Consider the following 18,490-nt stretch of genomic DNA (forward strand, 5'->3'; position numbering starts at 1 on the left):
TATCTCCTTTTCACGCTGCTCCTTCTCATCCAGCCTATGTTGAAGAGACTATAACAATTCATTATAGTTGTCACTTGTTGGTGTCCATGCAGTAGAAATTGATGAGCCTAGATAAAATGTAGATGTCATTGACCCTAAATCATAGACTCTCCTCTTCCTTGCCCCACCAATAGCCTCATAGTATAAAGCATCTGAATGCATAATAGGAGGCTCATTACCCAACTTTTGTGACTGAGATGTCTGTTCTTTGAGCCTCAGATAACACTCCTACACATTAACAAATTACAATAATAATTGATTTATATTTCTTAAAATTTTAATGTACACAAACTTGTAATTTGGAAAATTAACTTACACTGATTCCTAGTGCTCTAGCACCCACATATTGTCTAGTTGCGATCGACATATGTGTTTTATTAAATAGCTCATATGATTCAGGATCTCTTCCCAATGCCTCTTTCTAATAATCGATTTAAGTTGTAATATGGGCTGTAACACCCTCATATCAAGTAGTTCTGTACATTCTACTGTTCCGGTGACTAATGTTTGTTCAAATAGTTAGGATGTTTGGAACCATACTTAAATCACATAGAAAAGTCATAAATTAAATTAATAAAGGTCAAATGAAATTTGTCACACTTTATCCCTTGTAAGGCATGAGATGTTCCCGTAGCATACCTAATAAATTACTGAACTACACTGACTGATAATTCATTAAATATACTACAAGAGATTTTAAATAAAACATAGCATTTTATTTTACTTTTATATTACGAAAAACTGTGTTGTGATGGTTGAAACTTTAGCAAACCCAAAACTCATTTACATGCCCAGTAAACATTCATTAGAAATAATAATTAACTAAATATTATAAAAGTTACATTTCCATAAGTCTCAAAATAAAATTTCAAATATTTACAATCCCAAAATGCTTTAGCAATGTAATGCTTTTTAATACAAACTGCTCAATGTTTGAACATCCATACATATAGTTACAAAATACATTAAAAGAAAATTACAAGGGTATACCTACTATATATACTCACAGTCAATACAAAATGTTGCTTCCAAGTCTCTCACTCAGCAACCTTCTCCTTTCCCTTACTTGCGATAGCATAAGTAAGCTATTGCTGAGTATATCACTCAGTAGTGCATAATTAATAACTTTAAAACTTAAAATAATGCACAGCTTGTCAAAACATAATAAATCATTTTTTCCATAAGCATGAAAACATCACACAAAAATTCTAAGTCCATAAGAGCCATTTATTGGAAAATACCTTTCAAATGAGAAATCATACTTTAAAAATCACAATTCACAAAGCATAAGTGTTACCAATATCAACACACAGTTTAGACCATGATACAAAATTTTACGATCAATGTCATGTTGTACACCACGACAAAGCAATCTCAACCTCAATAACCATTATTAATGAGGAAAGGGCTAGCTAGCTAATGAGTACTCATATAGTCTCACCCCACTAACCGTTATTAATGGGGGACATAATCCTAATTAAATATCAAACCCCAAGTAGCTGTGTCTACTGGGGAGTTCCGAAAGGGACCGTCATTCTAACTGTGATTTCAAAAAATTTTCAAAAGTTTCCCAATCAACATTTACATTTGCAAACCAATAAACACATTTAAATTATCATAAGACTCATATAGAGGTGGCAACACCCATATTTCTCAAATGTAAGAGAAAAATCGTATGTCAATCAAATTAAACTCATTCAAATGAAATTCATTCAAATAAACTCGTTCCAATCAATTTACAAGTTTAAAAACAAAGGAACAAAGGAAAAGGTTAGTTGTGCACAAACCTTCAATGAACTCTTTTCTCCTTACTCACTTCTCCTTGTTCGTCCCAACTTCTTTTTCTACGGAAAACATACAAATAGAATACCTCGATACTCATCTCAATTGCTGCTAAGAACTCATTACATGAATGTCTAATACATCCCAAGTTAGCTTTGTAAATTTTAAAAAGTTTTGGTTTTTTGGCAGCTTGGTATATTGAATTTTGAACCCAATTTTTACCTAATTTCAATCATAATTTGGTAAAATATTCTTCATGAAAATTGTTCCTCTAGGTCTTAAATTTATTTTCCTTTTTGAATCACCTAATTTAGAGTTGTGTACTTCAAGTTATGACCAAAATAGTAGTTACTGTTCATGTAAGCAGATTCTTACAGATTTGGTGACTTAATTTTGCCCAGTAATTTGATTGAGTTATGTCCATAATTTGGCCTTAAGTTCTTCATATGAAATATTTTACTATGTTTTAGGTTTCCATCGGTTTAAGAATCATCTAAATTGGATTTTTTTAGAGAGAGTTATGACTATGTAAAGTTTACTATTCACGTGATCCAAATTCTGCAGATTTAGGTTCTAGCAGATTCATCGACTTAACTTCGCTCAGTAATTTAATTGAGTTAAGTTCATAATTTAGCTTTGAGTACTTCATATGAAAATCATTACATAAAAGACTAAATGAATAAGCAAACAAATGAATTGAAGAATAGGAAATTCAGATACCTATATATTCTGTATAGAAGTGAAGCTCCATAATGTATGAAACTAAAACTATAGTAGAAAATCTAAATATTGTGAAGATCTAAATCAGGTTTATTTATAGAAGATGCTATATCCTGAAAAGGGATCAATCTAAATCATAAACTATTCAAAATAAAAAGAATAGTTAGGAATTGAAGTAAAGTAATAAAATGGTTGAAGAAAAGAGTGAGATGATATCCATGCATTCAATACACACAAAAGTAGGTATTATTGATGTGATTTGTCACATTTACAATTGTTTCTCATCAAACTTAGAAAGAAATGACTTAGGCCACAGATAAAAGGATGGTCCATCCATATTACAAAAGCTTTGTCAACATTAAAATATTATTTATAAAAGCTTTGAATGCAGTTGGAGTGTGGTATAGTAAAATAATAGACAGTCCAGCCATTTCTTTCTAAGTGAGATGGGTAACAAGTTAATGGTTCCACAGCTAAGACAAAAAATATTCCACCTGATTTAGAAAATAAAATTATCAGGTTGAATGGGTTGGATGCATCTTCATTAAATTTAGAGTTAGCCATAGTTTAGTCCAAAGTTACTAAGTCCCAAATGAAACCCAAAGCATAAACATTAAAGAAGTTATGAATTTCAAAAGGAACAAAACATCAGAGGTAATTTATATTGCAAAATAAAAAAGTAATAAAAGGCACAAAATAAAAACAGTTGGAGCGAGGCAATTTTCTTTCCCAAAAACCAATCAAACCATAGTTCTCAAACCTACTCATAATTATTGCAAATTCCTAAAATAAACGGTCAAGATACATGTAATGAAACAAAGATTGCTTAAGTAGATAATCATATATGTAGTAATTGACACAGAGGTTGCTTAATTAGATATTTAAAACTTGTATTTAACTATTATATAGTTATAGTTTAGACCTTTATTGCAGGATACAGAAGCTAAAGCTTTACAGAATGTAGGATAAAAATACAAACCCAAACATCAATATCTCAAAAAATGTCAAATTATATATCAATGCAACACAGCCACAAATTAAGGTTCTACAAATATGGATTAGATAAAAATTTATAACAAATTAAATCAAAGTTTCAAAAACAATGGATGACAAACACGATTATGAACTGAAAGCTTATGTGGTAAACATACAATCCTTCAAGGCCAATTTGAGGTCTCACAGTGCTCCAAAGCAGTGACTGAAGCCAATGGAAAAGAAGTTTTTGCTCAACGAAATAATGGCAGCAAGAAATATCATAAGCAGTGTTAGAATGCAAAGATCATCTTCTCAAGTTGATGAAGGTTTAGGTCTTTGATAGGTTTCTTAAACAAAGACATCCTAAGAAGAAATTGATTCAAAATGTAGAAGCTGAAGCAACCCAAGTTTCCTAAGCTTTTCTTTTCAATTAATGTTGACAACCATTAGGGTAGATCAATTAAATCAAAGTTTCAAAAGCATGATAATAATGGATGGAGCAAAAACAAAAAGCATACTTAAAAACTGTAACAGGAGATTGTGCCAACAATCACGATTATGAACTGAAGACTTATATGGACTAAAGGTCGTAAGTTGTGATTCTTGATAATAAGCAACACCATGGTGGGAGACAAATGAACTCTAAATCATCAAGAGGGAATTGACTTAGTTGGAGGTTTCGGCTAGAACGAGCTGCAAATTTTGAGAAATAGAAATGTAGGGTTTGTCACAGTAGCCAAATAAAGAGGTTCACAACAGCGAGAGTTCCAATTGCTTTCTTAGGGCTTTTGTAAGGAAGTTTATATTTTATCAATAATAGAGTTCCAATTGTTTTCACTTATCACTTTAACTAAATAAGAAACTTTAACAATTAAAATTTTATTCTAATAGTTTCAATTGGGAGTAAAGTTTATTTACCAAATAATATTATATAAAAATCAAATTATTTTTTCAATAATATTTAAATTTTAAAGTAATAATTCTAATCACACAATATATACAAGCTTGTTAAAATTTAAAAAAAAAAAAAAAGAAATATATACAAGCTATTTTTATTACAAGTCACAATATGCCAAAATTGAAAATAAATTTAAATTTAATTTTTTTTTTTTTTAATCTTTTAATTTTTTTTAAAAGTCAGACCATATATATATAAAAATTTGTATTAAAATTATTTTTAATATATTATAATATTGAACATTCAAAGACTAGGATCAAATATAATATTTAATCATAATTTTTATTATTTTTAAAAAATAAATTTGTTGTTTCATTACGTAAATGCATTTTCAATATAATAAAATTTTGACAAAAGAAACACTAATGGCTATTTTCTTATAAATAAAAAGGTATAATTTTTATTTACAATAAATTATTAAAATAAAATAAATTAAAATGTCAAATTAAATGAGTAAATGCCTTATTGAATAATTTTAATTTGGCAACAGATTTTTAATGCCATTTCAAATAGCAACGGATTCAAAATCTATTGCTATTTATCTGATCATATATTTTTCAATTATATATTAGCAATCAACTTTAGCAATGAACTTACTATTTTTAACTAATAACAACAGATATGTGAATTAGTTACTAAACTGTTGCACAATATAATTTTATTCTGGATTTGCAACCACATGATATAACCGTTGCAAAATCCATTGTAAATAGAAACAGATTAATTTCGGTTGCATCACATTTTTCTAGTAGTGTCTCAATGCCTGAGGAGTTCTCTATTGGGTATTTATTATAACGGCTTCATTATAATTATAATGTGTCTCATGTAGATCTCATCATGATCAATAGTTGTAACAAAATTATTATATGTATATTATTTTTATCGAATAAAAATTCTTATCCATGGCTCTCCCATGATACATGTGGGATAGCTTATAGTAGGCATGTTATGATATAATCAATGTGTTAGAGCTTTTAGCTCCCTCTTTACCGCAAAATAAAGTACTAAAAAAATTTAACGTATTATGCCGTTGATAAATCAAAAAGAAAGAAAGTGCACCTGATAGCATTTTGCACCAAGTAAATGTACTTGAATGACTAGGATGTGGCTAGATCTTAGCATGGTTTGGTTTTAAATCAAATTGGAATTAAATCAATGTAATTTGAAATTGAATCAAAATTCCTCAAAATTAAATTGATAAAAAATTGATTTGAAACCAACAGGTACAGTTTCTATCCAAAATCAAAATTTCCTTTTTTCTTAAAAAAAATCTTAAAAAAAATTTAACCATTAGGTTTAAACTAGAATGAATCAAAATCAAAACCAAATTAAAATAAAAATTGAAATTGAAACGGAAAAGACCAACGATCTGATTTCAATTTCCTTTAATTAAAATTGCCAATTTCGTCCCGACCAAGCCAATATTCATAACAATAATAATCGAAATTTGCAGAATACTCCAAATATATTAAAAAAAGAGTGCATCTTGTACTTGAAATTTCAATCACTAACTTAAATTTATAGAGTAGATTAAAGAAACATATAGTCTAAACCTATTAAACTTATTAAATAAGGTGAATTTTATAATTATTTTATTTTATTATAGAGTAAAATTATTTTGTAATTTTTCTTGTGTGATTTTTATAAATCGGCACATTTTCTTGTAAAGTGATTGATTACGAAAAAATTATAAACTTAACGGAAAAAAAATATAATTGTTATGAATGCAATTAATTTTTTTAATTTAACACAATTTGTTATAATGAATGAGTAACATATTTCTATAATTTTATTTTATCTACTAGATTTTTTACTTTAAAAGAATATTTTTTTATTAAGTTAATAAAATTTTCATAATTAATAATTTTAAAAAAATAATTTATAAAAATCACATGAATCGTAAAATTTTATTTGATTATCTCATTTTTTGTAATATAATAATTTTACTTTATAGTAAAATAAAATAACTATAAAATATTTATGTTTCATGAAAAATTAAAAAAATTAAAAATTAAAAATTAAAAATTATCATTATAAATTTTAATTTTTAATAAATATAATTATTAATTTAAAACTCTAAAGGAGAAAAAAAAAAAAAAAAGCTTATGTTTAAATGTATTTAAAAGGTAATGGGGGTAGTGAATGTGAAACCGAAAAATCAGGAATGTGGTTAATTGGTAGGAGATGGATACTTATGAGTAGATGGGAACACGTGAAAAGTCTCTTCAATAGTCAAACCGCGCCGAAAAATTAAGTGCAGCTTTTGGAAAAATAAATAGGTTAATTATTAGATGTTCCCATAGTATTAAAAAGTAATATTTTTTTAAAAAAAAAATATAAATTTTTTTATAAAAAAAAATATAAATTTTTTTATAATATAAAAAAATAAATTTTATATAATTATATGAAGTGATATATATATAATGAATATATTTAATAATTTTTTAAATAAATATATTAATTTTTTCATTAATTTTATTTTATTTACATAAATAATAATATAAATCAACTTCCCTCTTTCAGTCAAATCTATAACAACTGCATTTAAATCTAATCAATATGAAAGTATTACAACAGCCAAGTATACAATTTCCTACCATTATTAATTAATATATATAATTGAATCGATTTCTTTGAACAATTAAAGCCCTTTTCATAGTTAATTTTTTATTTTACTTTATTTTTATTTTATATTTTTAGCCATCTTAGACTTTTAAGGTAATTGTGCCATGGCAAGTCCTTGAATTTAAATGAATTATTTACATTAATTTTAAAGAATTTGAAAATTTTTTTTTTTTTTTTTTTGAAATATAGTAATGGTTAATCGGTTAGATTTGGATATTTATGGGAACAAAGGGACAGGTGACGTCTCTTCAAGAGCCAAACCGCCCTGCAACAATAAATGGAGAGATTATTTAGGAAATCTTGTATATACACCTTATCTCTAAATGCATGAATTTATTTTTTTAAAATTAAAAATATATATATATTTTAAAAAAATATTATTTTTTAACACTTCGGACATATGTAATAATTCTTCCCATAAATGGCGTTAGCTTTTCTTCTTCTGCTAAGGGTCATCCGTATGGCTCTGAGGCAAAGTTTGCGTCTGTCAAAGACAGATCACACAATTGCTTTTTTGTCAGGAAGCCCATTCCGTAAAAATAAAATGCTATTTGTCAATTTTCCCATCATTATTTTTTTGTTCATTTAAACAAATAATATGATAGAAATACAGTCTATTCAGCGTTATATTAAATATTTACATCAAATTCATTTACCTTATATGCAGGGATAGAGCAAGAAAATGAAGTCAATGAGGTCAACAAAATTTTATTTTGCTCTATTTAAAAAAAATTATATAAAATAATAAATTAACTACTCTGAAAGAAAGTAATATAATAATAAATAAAAATTTTCAATACATAATAGCAATGAGTAGAATAATTTTTAGTTTACTAAATATAAAATAAATTACTAAAAAAAATAAAAAATAAAAAAAACGGTTTTGTTTACTTGTGAGTATTTGTAAAAAAATCAACAAATACCAATTTACCAATTGATTGTTCAATTAAATAAATAAAGTTTCTCTATAATTAAAATACACTTGAATAATTAATTCTAGATTTTTCAATAAAATAATTAAATGTAAATTATAAAATAAAAAATAAAATTGACCTTATAAAATTAAGTTTGCCCACTAGTTTTTATTGACACAAAAACGAAAATGGAGAAAATAAAAAGCCGATCAATAGAGAATGAGAAAAAAATAATTGAAAAAATAGAAATAAGAAAGGAAAAAAAAATAAAAATTGCAATTATGTGAATATGAGAAGGAGAATAGATGAAAGTTATAAAAGGAAGAGTTAGTGAAAAAAATGATGTGTCATTTAAAGTTTTATTAGATAGATTTTTTTTTATTTTATTATTTATTTTAAAAGATTTAAAAAAAAATAAGTGTCTAATGAAGTGTTCTAACAAGTCTAAATTTAATAAATAAAATATTTTTTAAATTTATGAAATAAAATAAATTATTTTAATAGTATCATATTAATAATTTAAATTGAGTGCAATTAATTAACGAGCTCAACAAAGAACAAACTACCATTAATTATATATACTTTAATCAACTCTATATAAATTTATAAAATTTTTTTTTATATAAAATCGAGTTTATATTAAATACATCCTACTATAAATCAATTTCCTTTTCTCACTCATATCTATAACTACTATATCTAAATCTAATCCATATGAAATTATCACAACAATGAAGTATACAATTTCTTACAATTAGTATTATATAACTGAATTCATATATTAACTATTTCTTCGAGCAAACCCTTTTTTATAGGTAATTCTTATTTTACTTTATTTTCATTTTATATTTTTAGACATAAAATATGGTTTTATTTTATTCATTTATAATTATTAATAAAATAATATTTACTTTATTAAAGACAAAATTAGTAAAGAATTTCTTAATTTAATATATTCCAATTTTCAATCCCCCACATTCGCAATGCACAACAAAAATTTTATATATTTCAAATTTTAGTTATATCATCAATTTAAGATGAAAATTTTATAATTTTTTATAATTTTTATAAATTAAATACATAAATTATCCCATATGCTTTATTCCAAAAATTTGCTGCCAATTTTAAAATTTTATTTTAATACATTAAACACCTTAATTCCAATTTTTATACTATTTATTGTACACAAATTTATATAGTAAATGAATAATATAAATATATAAGTCATGTAAAAATACTCTAATAATAGCAATAATCTTTGAACTATATTAATATAAATAAAAATTATAATTTAAAAGTGAGAGAATATACGAGACATATAATAGAGAATAAATTAAAAAAACTTAAAAAGAAATTCTATCTAAATATATTTTGTTGTACGCATCATGGTTTCAAATTGTTACCGATCATAAAATCATTAATGGTTCAAGGTTTAACTGGGTTGAATTAGAATTTAATGGTATATATTAAATAATAATTAAATATTATAAAATTTAATAATATATTATTATTGTATTTAATTGTCACGACCCAACCTATGGGCCGGACCGACACTAGGACCTGGGCCAGCCTAAAACCCATGAGGCCCGTAGTAAGCCTAACTATTCATTAACTCAACTCTAAGGCCCATTTGGACCCAATTTCAAGAATTCAACCGGACAGAGTCCAGCCACAAAATGGACCTTTCAACGGGGAGTTTTTAACTCACCCGACCTGTAAACAAAATAAATACTCAATTGGGGAGCTCAGCTCACCCTCCACATACTCATATCAACATAAAAATAAATGAGAGCTCAGCTCCCTCATCCAGTCCATCAAACATGCATGTGATAATAATTTTACAGGTCCAAAATAACAATTTATATTACAGACCCAAATCAATTAAATATTTCTAACACATGCAGAAATTCTAGAAGTTTACAGAATTACACAAACATGAATAGACGACCTGCGAGGAAGAAAAGCAGATTAACCATAATAAAATCCCCCTGTAACCTGAAAAAAAATATTGAACAGGAGTGAGCGTTCGACTCAGAGAGTAAAATATCAATTTTAACCATAATCTCTATAACTATCTAAACTAATGCACCCTGTAGAGTGAAATGCAGCATCAACAATATTTTCACATCATAGCAGCAAAAAGGTAATTTGGAGCACTCACACACCCAGTAATATCAATCATAATATATGGGAGCTGATCCCCTATACAGCTCTCTTAAATCCAACCTGTGCCAGCGAAGAACTCAGCTTGGACCTCCACTTGATAACCAAATCGGGGTCCCAGCGAAGAACTTAAGCTGTGTCTACCCCGAAGGACCGGGTCCCAGCGAAGATCTCAAGCCGTGTCTACCCGTCCTATCCATAGTCCACACCACATCACACGCACGCTAACGCACGCACACTGCTCCAAATTACCACAACAACATACATGACACTTTCACAGTTATGAATGCAACATAAATCGTGCCTAAAGTTTATTTACATAGATATATGCATATAAGTGATGCATGGACATGCTTGAACATATAATAATATCGAAATTACAATTAAAATTAATATTTTACTCACAGACTTGACAATGGTCATTGTGGCGGCTGGGCGGAGGAAGAAGGCTATTCCGGCTCACCTGATAATTACATTACAATTATTTAATACAATTGACTCAATAAGAATCAAGAAAATACCAAATACATCCTAAGTCGTGCCGAAAATCCAGCAAAGTCTCCCCTATACCTAGGACGTACCCAACCTGCAAAAGGGCTCAAAACACACTTCTATATTCGCAACTCATATATCCACAATTCAATCACATTGCACAGCCCCTCCTGGGCCCATCCAAACAGTCATTCATCACAATATATAAAATTTCAATTTAGTCCTTATTATTGATCATTTTTACAAAAACTGCCCAAATAAGCTCTAAAAATTCTAAAACTTTGCCCCGCGGTCCTTAGCAATATTACTAGGCTATTGCAAAAAGAATCATAATTTTCTAAGCTACCACGAATATTTTATGGATTTTTAATCCTATTTAAGCACTAGAAAATTACGAAAAAGTAAGGTTCAGGTTTACCTTTGCCGATTCCGACTCTGGGGACGCGCTCAGAACGTCTGACAATGGTGGGGTAGCCAAAACCTCGATTCAATTCGGAGACTTTTTTCCGGTAGTCGGTTTGTCTGGCCGGAAATTCACAGACCGGGTCAACTGTCGAATTTCCGCGAATTGAAGATACCTACACGAAGCCCATAACACGGGGGTTAATACATAAAATTTTTAGAATTTTCTAAGCTCATTAAATGCTCAGAAAAACACTGCGAAGTTCCGTGAGACCCACCGAAAAACGGTGTCAGAAAAATTCGAAATTTATGTTGCCGCGAAGCTCTCGACGAGTGGAGCGCTCTGGTACTCTCGATTTTCTCGTGGGGTTCACGGTTTGCGATAAATTTAGCCCAAAAGTCAAAATGGGCTAAAACTTCCTAGATAAAAATTGGACAAACCGCTCGATGGATTTCGGTGTTCTTCTTGTCTATGGAAAGCTCTCGACGAGTAGATGGATTTAGACACAAGACCCGGTCCGATTGGTGGAAGGATTTGCCGGATTTCGGCCGGGAAGATGAAGCCGTGCGCTTGCGCGTCGCGTCGCTTCGAGCGCCGTTTTCCGGCGTTCCAGGCGGCGGCCGGTGGGCTGGGACGGCTGGGGATGGGCGCCGGCGAGCTGGGGTGGCAGGGGAGGCGGCAGCGCGGCAAGGGGAGGAGGGAGGAGAGAGAAAACGGGAGAGGAAGAGAGGAGGGTCGGGACGCGTGCGTGGAGAAGAAGGAAGAAAAAAAAAGGCCAGTCCGATTCGATCGGTCCGATTCGGTCCGGTTCGATTCAGCCGGTTCGATTCAAAATATAAAATTTTAAATTTTTACTCTGCCTTGAGACTGAAAACGAGGTCCAAAAATTTCAAAAAAATTCTGAAAAACTCAGAAAAATTTATAAACTCCAAATATATTTTTAGTTTTGCCACGTGGTCTTTAAATAAATTTTTAAAAATCATCAAAGTTTATATTTTTGGAAAATCGAATCCGATTTTTAAAATCAAAAAAATCTCAAATAATTTCTTAAAATTTAAATAAAATTAAAATATCAATAATACTCATAAAATAATAAATTTAAAATTTTTGGGGTGTTACATTAATAATTTGATATATTTTATTAATAATTCTTAAAATAAAGATAGTTAAATATTAATGTATAATTTTTTATTAAAAATAATTTTAAATTTATATTTGGAATTTTAGTTTTTGAATAATAATATTTTATAATAAAAATATTTAGAATAAAATTTTCATTATAATAAGTTTATATTCATGAAAAATATATTTTGATATATTTAAATTCTATATTACAATAAATAGGCAAAACTTCATATAAAAAATAAAAAATAAACAATTCAAGTTTAAACTAAACAAAGTAAATGAATTATCACAACCTTTTTGTGCAGCAGGTAAGAATTGTTTTTTGGAGACAGGGTAATAAGTGCAAGCTGCTCAGGTGGGAAAGAAGAGAGAATCAATCTACTAGACCGGCCAGTGATCCGGTTCCATTATTAAACTAGATAAAATTTAAATATTAATTAAGCATTAATTTTTGTAATATTCTAGTTTAATAATTTTTTAATATAACTAATTTATTATTTATTTTATTTTAATTATTATATTTTAATTTATTTTAATAAAATCACTCATATATTTTTTTTAATTGACAAGCACTCAAATCATAACAAAATTTACCACTATATAGATTTTACCAAAGATTTAATTAAGTTTTATTTTGAGTGATTGCTAATAAAATAAAAAAAATAAATAATTTTACTTAAATAAATTGTAATATAATAATCAAAATAAAATAAATAACAAAGTCTTCAGATAACATTTATCCGCAAAATATCATGAATTTTGAACAATAATAGCACAAGAAGATCCGCCTCTGAAAAGGGTGGTGACGACGGACGAAGCGCTGGCCATAATAAAGGCATGGACAGAACAGGGGCGCGGTTATGTACTCTCGAAGATTAAAGAATAATTCAGCACTGCCCCTCTGACAAAAATATAATATTCTTATAATATAAAAAATAAATTCTATATTATTAATTACAAGTGGAAAATGCACGTAAATGGAAAACACCTAATTAAAAAAAAAAAAACAAAAAAATCTCTCTCATAGACTCTAGAGTCTCCCTTGCTATAAATACACCAATCCATCTGATCACTGGCACTTCTGCTGCTCATCTTTGTGCTGCATATTAATTATTAAAGCAGTACTCCATTTCTAATGCAGAGAGAGTGAATATAGAGAAACAGAGAAAATGGCGAAATCATTAGAAGTACAAAAGGCTTTTGGTTGGGCTGCCAAAGATGCGTCTGGGATCCTATCTCCCTTCCATTTCTCCCGAAGGTAATTCTTCTTCTTCTTCTTCTTCTTCTTCTTCTTATGTTAGTGCTCTGTTTCATTGTGTTTCGTTTTCTTGGCATTTCTCTTTCTTCTTACGGAGTGGATGAACATGGCACGGTTTTATTATTATTATTATTATTATTATTAATTGATATTGTTGAGATTTGAAGCTTGTTGGGTGGACTTTTATTTTTTGTTTAAGAAAATTAAAATAATCTTAAGTTTTACTTATAATTTTGGCAGGGAAAATGGTGATGAAGATGTGAGTGTAAAAATCCTGTACTGTGGTGTGTGCCATACTGACTTGCATTCTTGCAGGAATGAATGGGGTAATGCCCATTACCCTTTGGTTCCAGGGTATGAATTTTTTTTTAATTTTTTTTTAATTTTTTTATGTCAGTATTATATAATGCTCTGAAATTCCTCAGATCTTTAACGTCTGATTTTACCCATTGACAATTGGAGGGGAGAAATGTTTATTTTCTTTCCATATGTTTATATATATATATATATATATATATATATATATATATATATATATATATATTTATCAATTTCTTAGTCTGTCGTGTAAAATTGTTCAAGGGATTTGGAATCCCATCAAACACTGCAGTATATTTGGGATTGAGGTTGATAGGCTAGCTAGAAAGCATTTTTTGAAAAACCATCAATTTAAATAAGGATGAAAAAAGTAGTTGAAAACAAAAATTATTCAATTATATTGAAATATGCAAAATTTAACTCTAAATTAATTTTTAATATCTTCTGAATCTCCAAGCCTGAATATTTGCCGAGTTCTTTCCTTTTGGGACTTGGGATCATAATGTCTCTCTTTGGATGGATAAGATTTTAAAATAAATAAATAAATAAATAAAACTCACAAATTGCTGGATTCATGGTTTGCATTTTCTAAATTCCAATAGTGTGGAAAATCTGTTTACAGTCTGTTGAATTCTTATTTGTCTACTGTGTTTTTTGTCCATTTGGTGGTTTCTAGTGGTAAATTAAATAGAGGGTCATAGAACTTCTATTTCTTTTCCTTTATAGAGACGTGAACGGCTGACTAGGCCATTCCTTGATCAGAAAATAGAACGTTGTGGGGCTTGTTCATTATTTGCTGAAGAGAAGGCCCATATTATAAATTTTGAGCCCTAAATTCTTTGCTGGACATGTGTAAGAATGTGATTTTATGAATTCATGCTAACCAGCTTACTTCTTCTCTGTATATAAGCTGTTAAATAGTTAAACATTTGCACTGTATGAGGCCTTTTATGAGATAACTTATGCGTTATGGCCTTCAACACTGTATATAAGCAACTAATTCTTGAATTGCTTCCCAACTAAAACAAGCTTCAGATTATATGTAGCAGCTATACATACATAGAAGCTAAAGTGCTACACTTTTTTCATAACTTATGTTGAACTGCCAAAGTGTTTCTGATTGCTTGAATGGTTCCTTAGATGCATATGTGCAAAGATAGTAGTTGTAACTTCTTTTTTACAGGCATGAAATTGTTGGTACCGTGACAAAAATTGGGAACAATGTGAAGAAATTTAAAGTGGGTGATAGGGTCGGTGTTGGGGTTATGGTGGGTTCCTGCATGTTATGCGAATATTGCAACCAGGACCTGGAAAATTACTGCCCTAAAATTGTATTTACTTACAACTCCATTGACAAGGATGGGACAATAACTTATGGTGGTTATGCTGACATGATTGTTGTCAATCAGCGCTTTGTGGTTCACTTTCCTGATAGCTTACCTGCTGATGCGGGTGCACCACTATTATGTGCTGGGATCACAGTGTACAGCCCAATGAAATATTATGGAATGACTGAACCAGGCAAACATTTGGGAGTAGTAGGGCTTGGTGGTCTTGGCCATGTTGCTGTGAAGATTGCTAAGGCCTTTGGTTTGAAAGTTACTGTCATTAGTTCCTCACCAGGTAAGGAGAGTGAAGCAATTAATAGACTTGGTGCTCATGCGTTCCTTGTTAGCAGTGACCCAGGAAAAATGAAGGTATGTGACATCCTAGCTTGTGAATTATACACAATTTGAAATTAAAAATGAATCTGGAAAAGGATATCATTATAGGCATGGTTTGAACGTATTACACTTTGCCTTACAATTTAAGTTTTTGAATCTGCAATATTTTACCAAATTATAGATTGAGAAATCAAATTCATAAGCACATATTATTATCATCTATCAGAGATCCTGTTGATTTGCGTTGATGTTGTGCAGGGAGCTATTGGTACTATGGATTACATCATTGATACAGTGTCTGCAGCTCATTCCCTGGTACCACTTCTTAGTCTGCTGAAGGCAAATGGAAAGCTTATCACTTTGGGCTTACCTAACAAGCCCCTGGATCTGCCTATTTTTCCACTAGTTTTAGGTAAGTTGATTATTATTAATCCTTAAAATTAAATGTGTGGAACCAGTAAGTAGTTTACATAAGAAAGGATTTTTGGACATCTTCGTTTTGTTAATGTTTATGAGATCCTGATTTATAAAAAAAGCGGGTGATCTAGTGCACTAACTTTTGGGCTTCATGACTTGAACGCGTGACCTTCGAGTCACAAATGATATAACTTTACCGATATACCAAAGTCACCCTGTTGAGATCCTGATTTATGATGGGGATAAAATATGAAATCCAAGAAAATGGTAGGATTTTTTTACTAGTAGGAACTCCTTGGAAGCAATTCCTTTTAAATTTGACTTGGCCTTAAAATCTATATGTAAACCATTTAATTCTTTCAGGTAGGAAGCTTGTTGGAGGAAGCAACGTAGGAGGGACAATAGAGACACAGGAGATGCTGGAGTTCTGTGCAAAGCACAATATAACTGCAGACGTTGAAGTGATCAGAATGGATGAAATCAACACAGCCATGGATAGGCTTGCCAAATCTGATGTCAAGTACCGGTTTGTGATTGATGTGGGAAACTCCTTATATCAGCAGTGAACTTGTTCTGTTTCTAAATCTTTTGATTTGGAAGAAGTTATAATGCATCATTCCCTACTCTCACTTCCTGGGAGCCTGAATCTTAGAATAAATTTTTATCACATCATTTTATATATTTGATGTGATTGATGGAGCATTGAATGTGTTAAATTTTGTTGGTCTGAAAGAGATGTTTATCTATTTTGTTAGATTTTCTCTAATGTTTCTTTTTCTTGATGCTTTATTGCACCTCTATGGCCTTGTAAATTGTTGAGATTGGCTATTAATTTGATTTTAAGACTAAAATAGCGAGGGAGGCTTGATGTTTGAATTCTAAGTGTGGGGTTCGGATCCACTCTCATAAAAAATATCTAAATAATTTACTTTCTCAAAATAGATTCACAATTCTTTTTTAATTATTGAACTATTTATTGATATTACTGGGGATTAGCCCTCTCTAGGATTTTAGTCCTCCGTTTAGATATTGCTCCAGTTCACCTGTTTTTCCAACCGCACCATCCTTCTCCTTCATCCTTCAATTTATAACCTTCTTTCTATTCCCCATCTTTATTTCACTTAGGCTTTTTTGGTTTCATTTATTGTTGTCTCAATTGCTAGTCACATCGGATCTAATAACAGATATGGCAAAATTTATGGACAAAGCATAGAACGTCAACTGTCAAGAGATAGCAATTTTATTAGAGTCTAAGTCCAATTAGGATTACGAAGTATAATTAATTTAGAAAGTATAATTAATTTAAGAAGTTTAATAAAATTTAAATTATTAAGTTTAATAATTAGAGTCCTAAAAAGATTAGATTCTAGTGGCCTATATATATAAATAGTTGGTTGGCAATTATATAAAATGTATTGTAGACAGTCCATAAAGTAGAGAGGTGTGTTGAATTCCGTGAGTTTTATTTGAGTGATTTTGAAAGTGAGAAAAATAATTAGTAATTGTAATTATTTTTCCTTTATAGTGAATTTGTTTGTTGGAGTATGCTTACGCCGAACCATGTTAAATTTTGTATTCTTTATTTTGTGTTGGTGTGGTTTTTCACAACAAGTAGTATCAGAGCCTGGTTCGAGATGTCAAAGATGGCGAGCACAAAATTTGAGGTGGAGCCGTTTGATGGGAAAAATAATTTCAGTTTATGGCAAAGTACTGTGAAAGATGTCTCTGTACAACAAGGATTAATTAAAGTATTGAATAAGAAGAAATCAGCGGCCATGAAAGATGATGATTGGGAGGAGCTTCAACAAAAAGGTACTGATGTGAGGGATCATCTTAATATTTTTAATAAATTAATTACCCAATTGGCTAGTGTTAGTGTGAAGGTTGATGAAGAAGATAAAGCCTTCTTGCTTTTAACCTCTCTCCCACACTCTTATAAAAGCTTAGTGACAGCTCTAACATTTGGGAATGAGACTTTAAAGGTGGAGGAGGTTACCACAGTTATCTTGGATGATGAGAAGTTCAAAAAGATAAGTAGTAGCAATGAATGTGGAATTTTTGTTGCTAGTTTTAATCGTGATAGAAACAATTCATGTGGAAATAATTGATAAAGAAATAGTAGATCGGATTCGAGACCACGAGTAGACCACATTAAATACCATTGTATGAAAATGAAGGAAGATCTTGTAGAGCTTAAACAATTCAAAAGGAGTCACAGAAAAGAAAAAGAAGGAACTGTTGCAATTGCAATGGATGATGGTATTGATAGTGAATGTTTGAATGTGGATGATGATAAGAAAAAGGCAAAATATCCATTACAAGATGAGTGGTTAATGGATTTTGCTTGCCCATTTCATATTTGCTCAAAGAAGGAGTGGTTTGATGTGATTGAAGAAAAGAAAGGAGAAAAAGTGAAGCTAGTCAATGGGAACAAGATGGAAGTTAAAGGTATTGGAAGAGTGAAGATCAAGCTGCATGGTGATCAAGTAAAAGTGTTCGATGAAGTGAGATATATTCCTAAATTTGAAAGGAACTTAATTTCCTTAGGTAAATTGGATTCTTTAGGTTATGAGTGTTCGATTCATAGTGGAGTCATGAGAGTTAGTCGAAGTGTTCTTATGATAATGAAGGGTGAGA

At 29.9% G+C, this 18,490-nt stretch overlaps 1 protein-coding gene across 1 annotated transcript; it reads left to right on the forward strand.

Moving 5' to 3' along the window:
- The first annotated feature begins 13,264 nt into the window (after nucleotides 1-13,264).
- LOC110644492 (probable mannitol dehydrogenase) lies at nucleotides 13,265-16,607 on the forward strand. Its single transcript, XM_021797301.2, has 5 exons — nucleotides 13,265-13,454; nucleotides 13,695-13,808; nucleotides 14,956-15,469; nucleotides 15,695-15,848; nucleotides 16,217-16,607. Exons 1-5 carry the CDS (start codon nucleotides 13,366-13,368, stop codon nucleotides 16,417-16,419), a joined length of 1,074 nt encoding a protein of 357 aa, XP_021652993.1. The 5' UTR covers nucleotides 13,265-13,365; the 3' UTR covers nucleotides 16,420-16,607.
- The last annotated feature ends 1,883 nt before the right edge of the window (nucleotides 16,608-18,490 follow it).

This window comes from Hevea brasiliensis, chromosome 10 (genome assembly GCF_030052815.1).
Source record: "Hevea brasiliensis isolate MT/VB/25A 57/8 chromosome 10, ASM3005281v1, whole genome shotgun sequence".
NCBI classification, from domain to species: domain Eukaryota; kingdom Viridiplantae; phylum Streptophyta; class Magnoliopsida; order Malpighiales; family Euphorbiaceae; genus Hevea; species Hevea brasiliensis.

Excerpts from the sequence above, each read along its gene's own strand:
- LOC110644492 (XM_021797301.2), top strand. The coding sequence starts at position 13,366 with ATGGCGAAATCATTAGAAGTACAAAAGGCTTTTGGTTGGGCTGCCAAA. Across the intron at positions 13,809-14,955 it reads CATTACCCTTTGGTTCCAGG|GCATGAAATTGTTGGTACCG; the intron begins GTATGAATTTTT and ends TCTTTTTTACAG. Across the intron at positions 15,470-15,694 it reads GTGACCCAGGAAAAATGAAG|GGAGCTATTGGTACTATGGA; the intron begins GTATGTGACATC and ends GATGTTGTGCAG.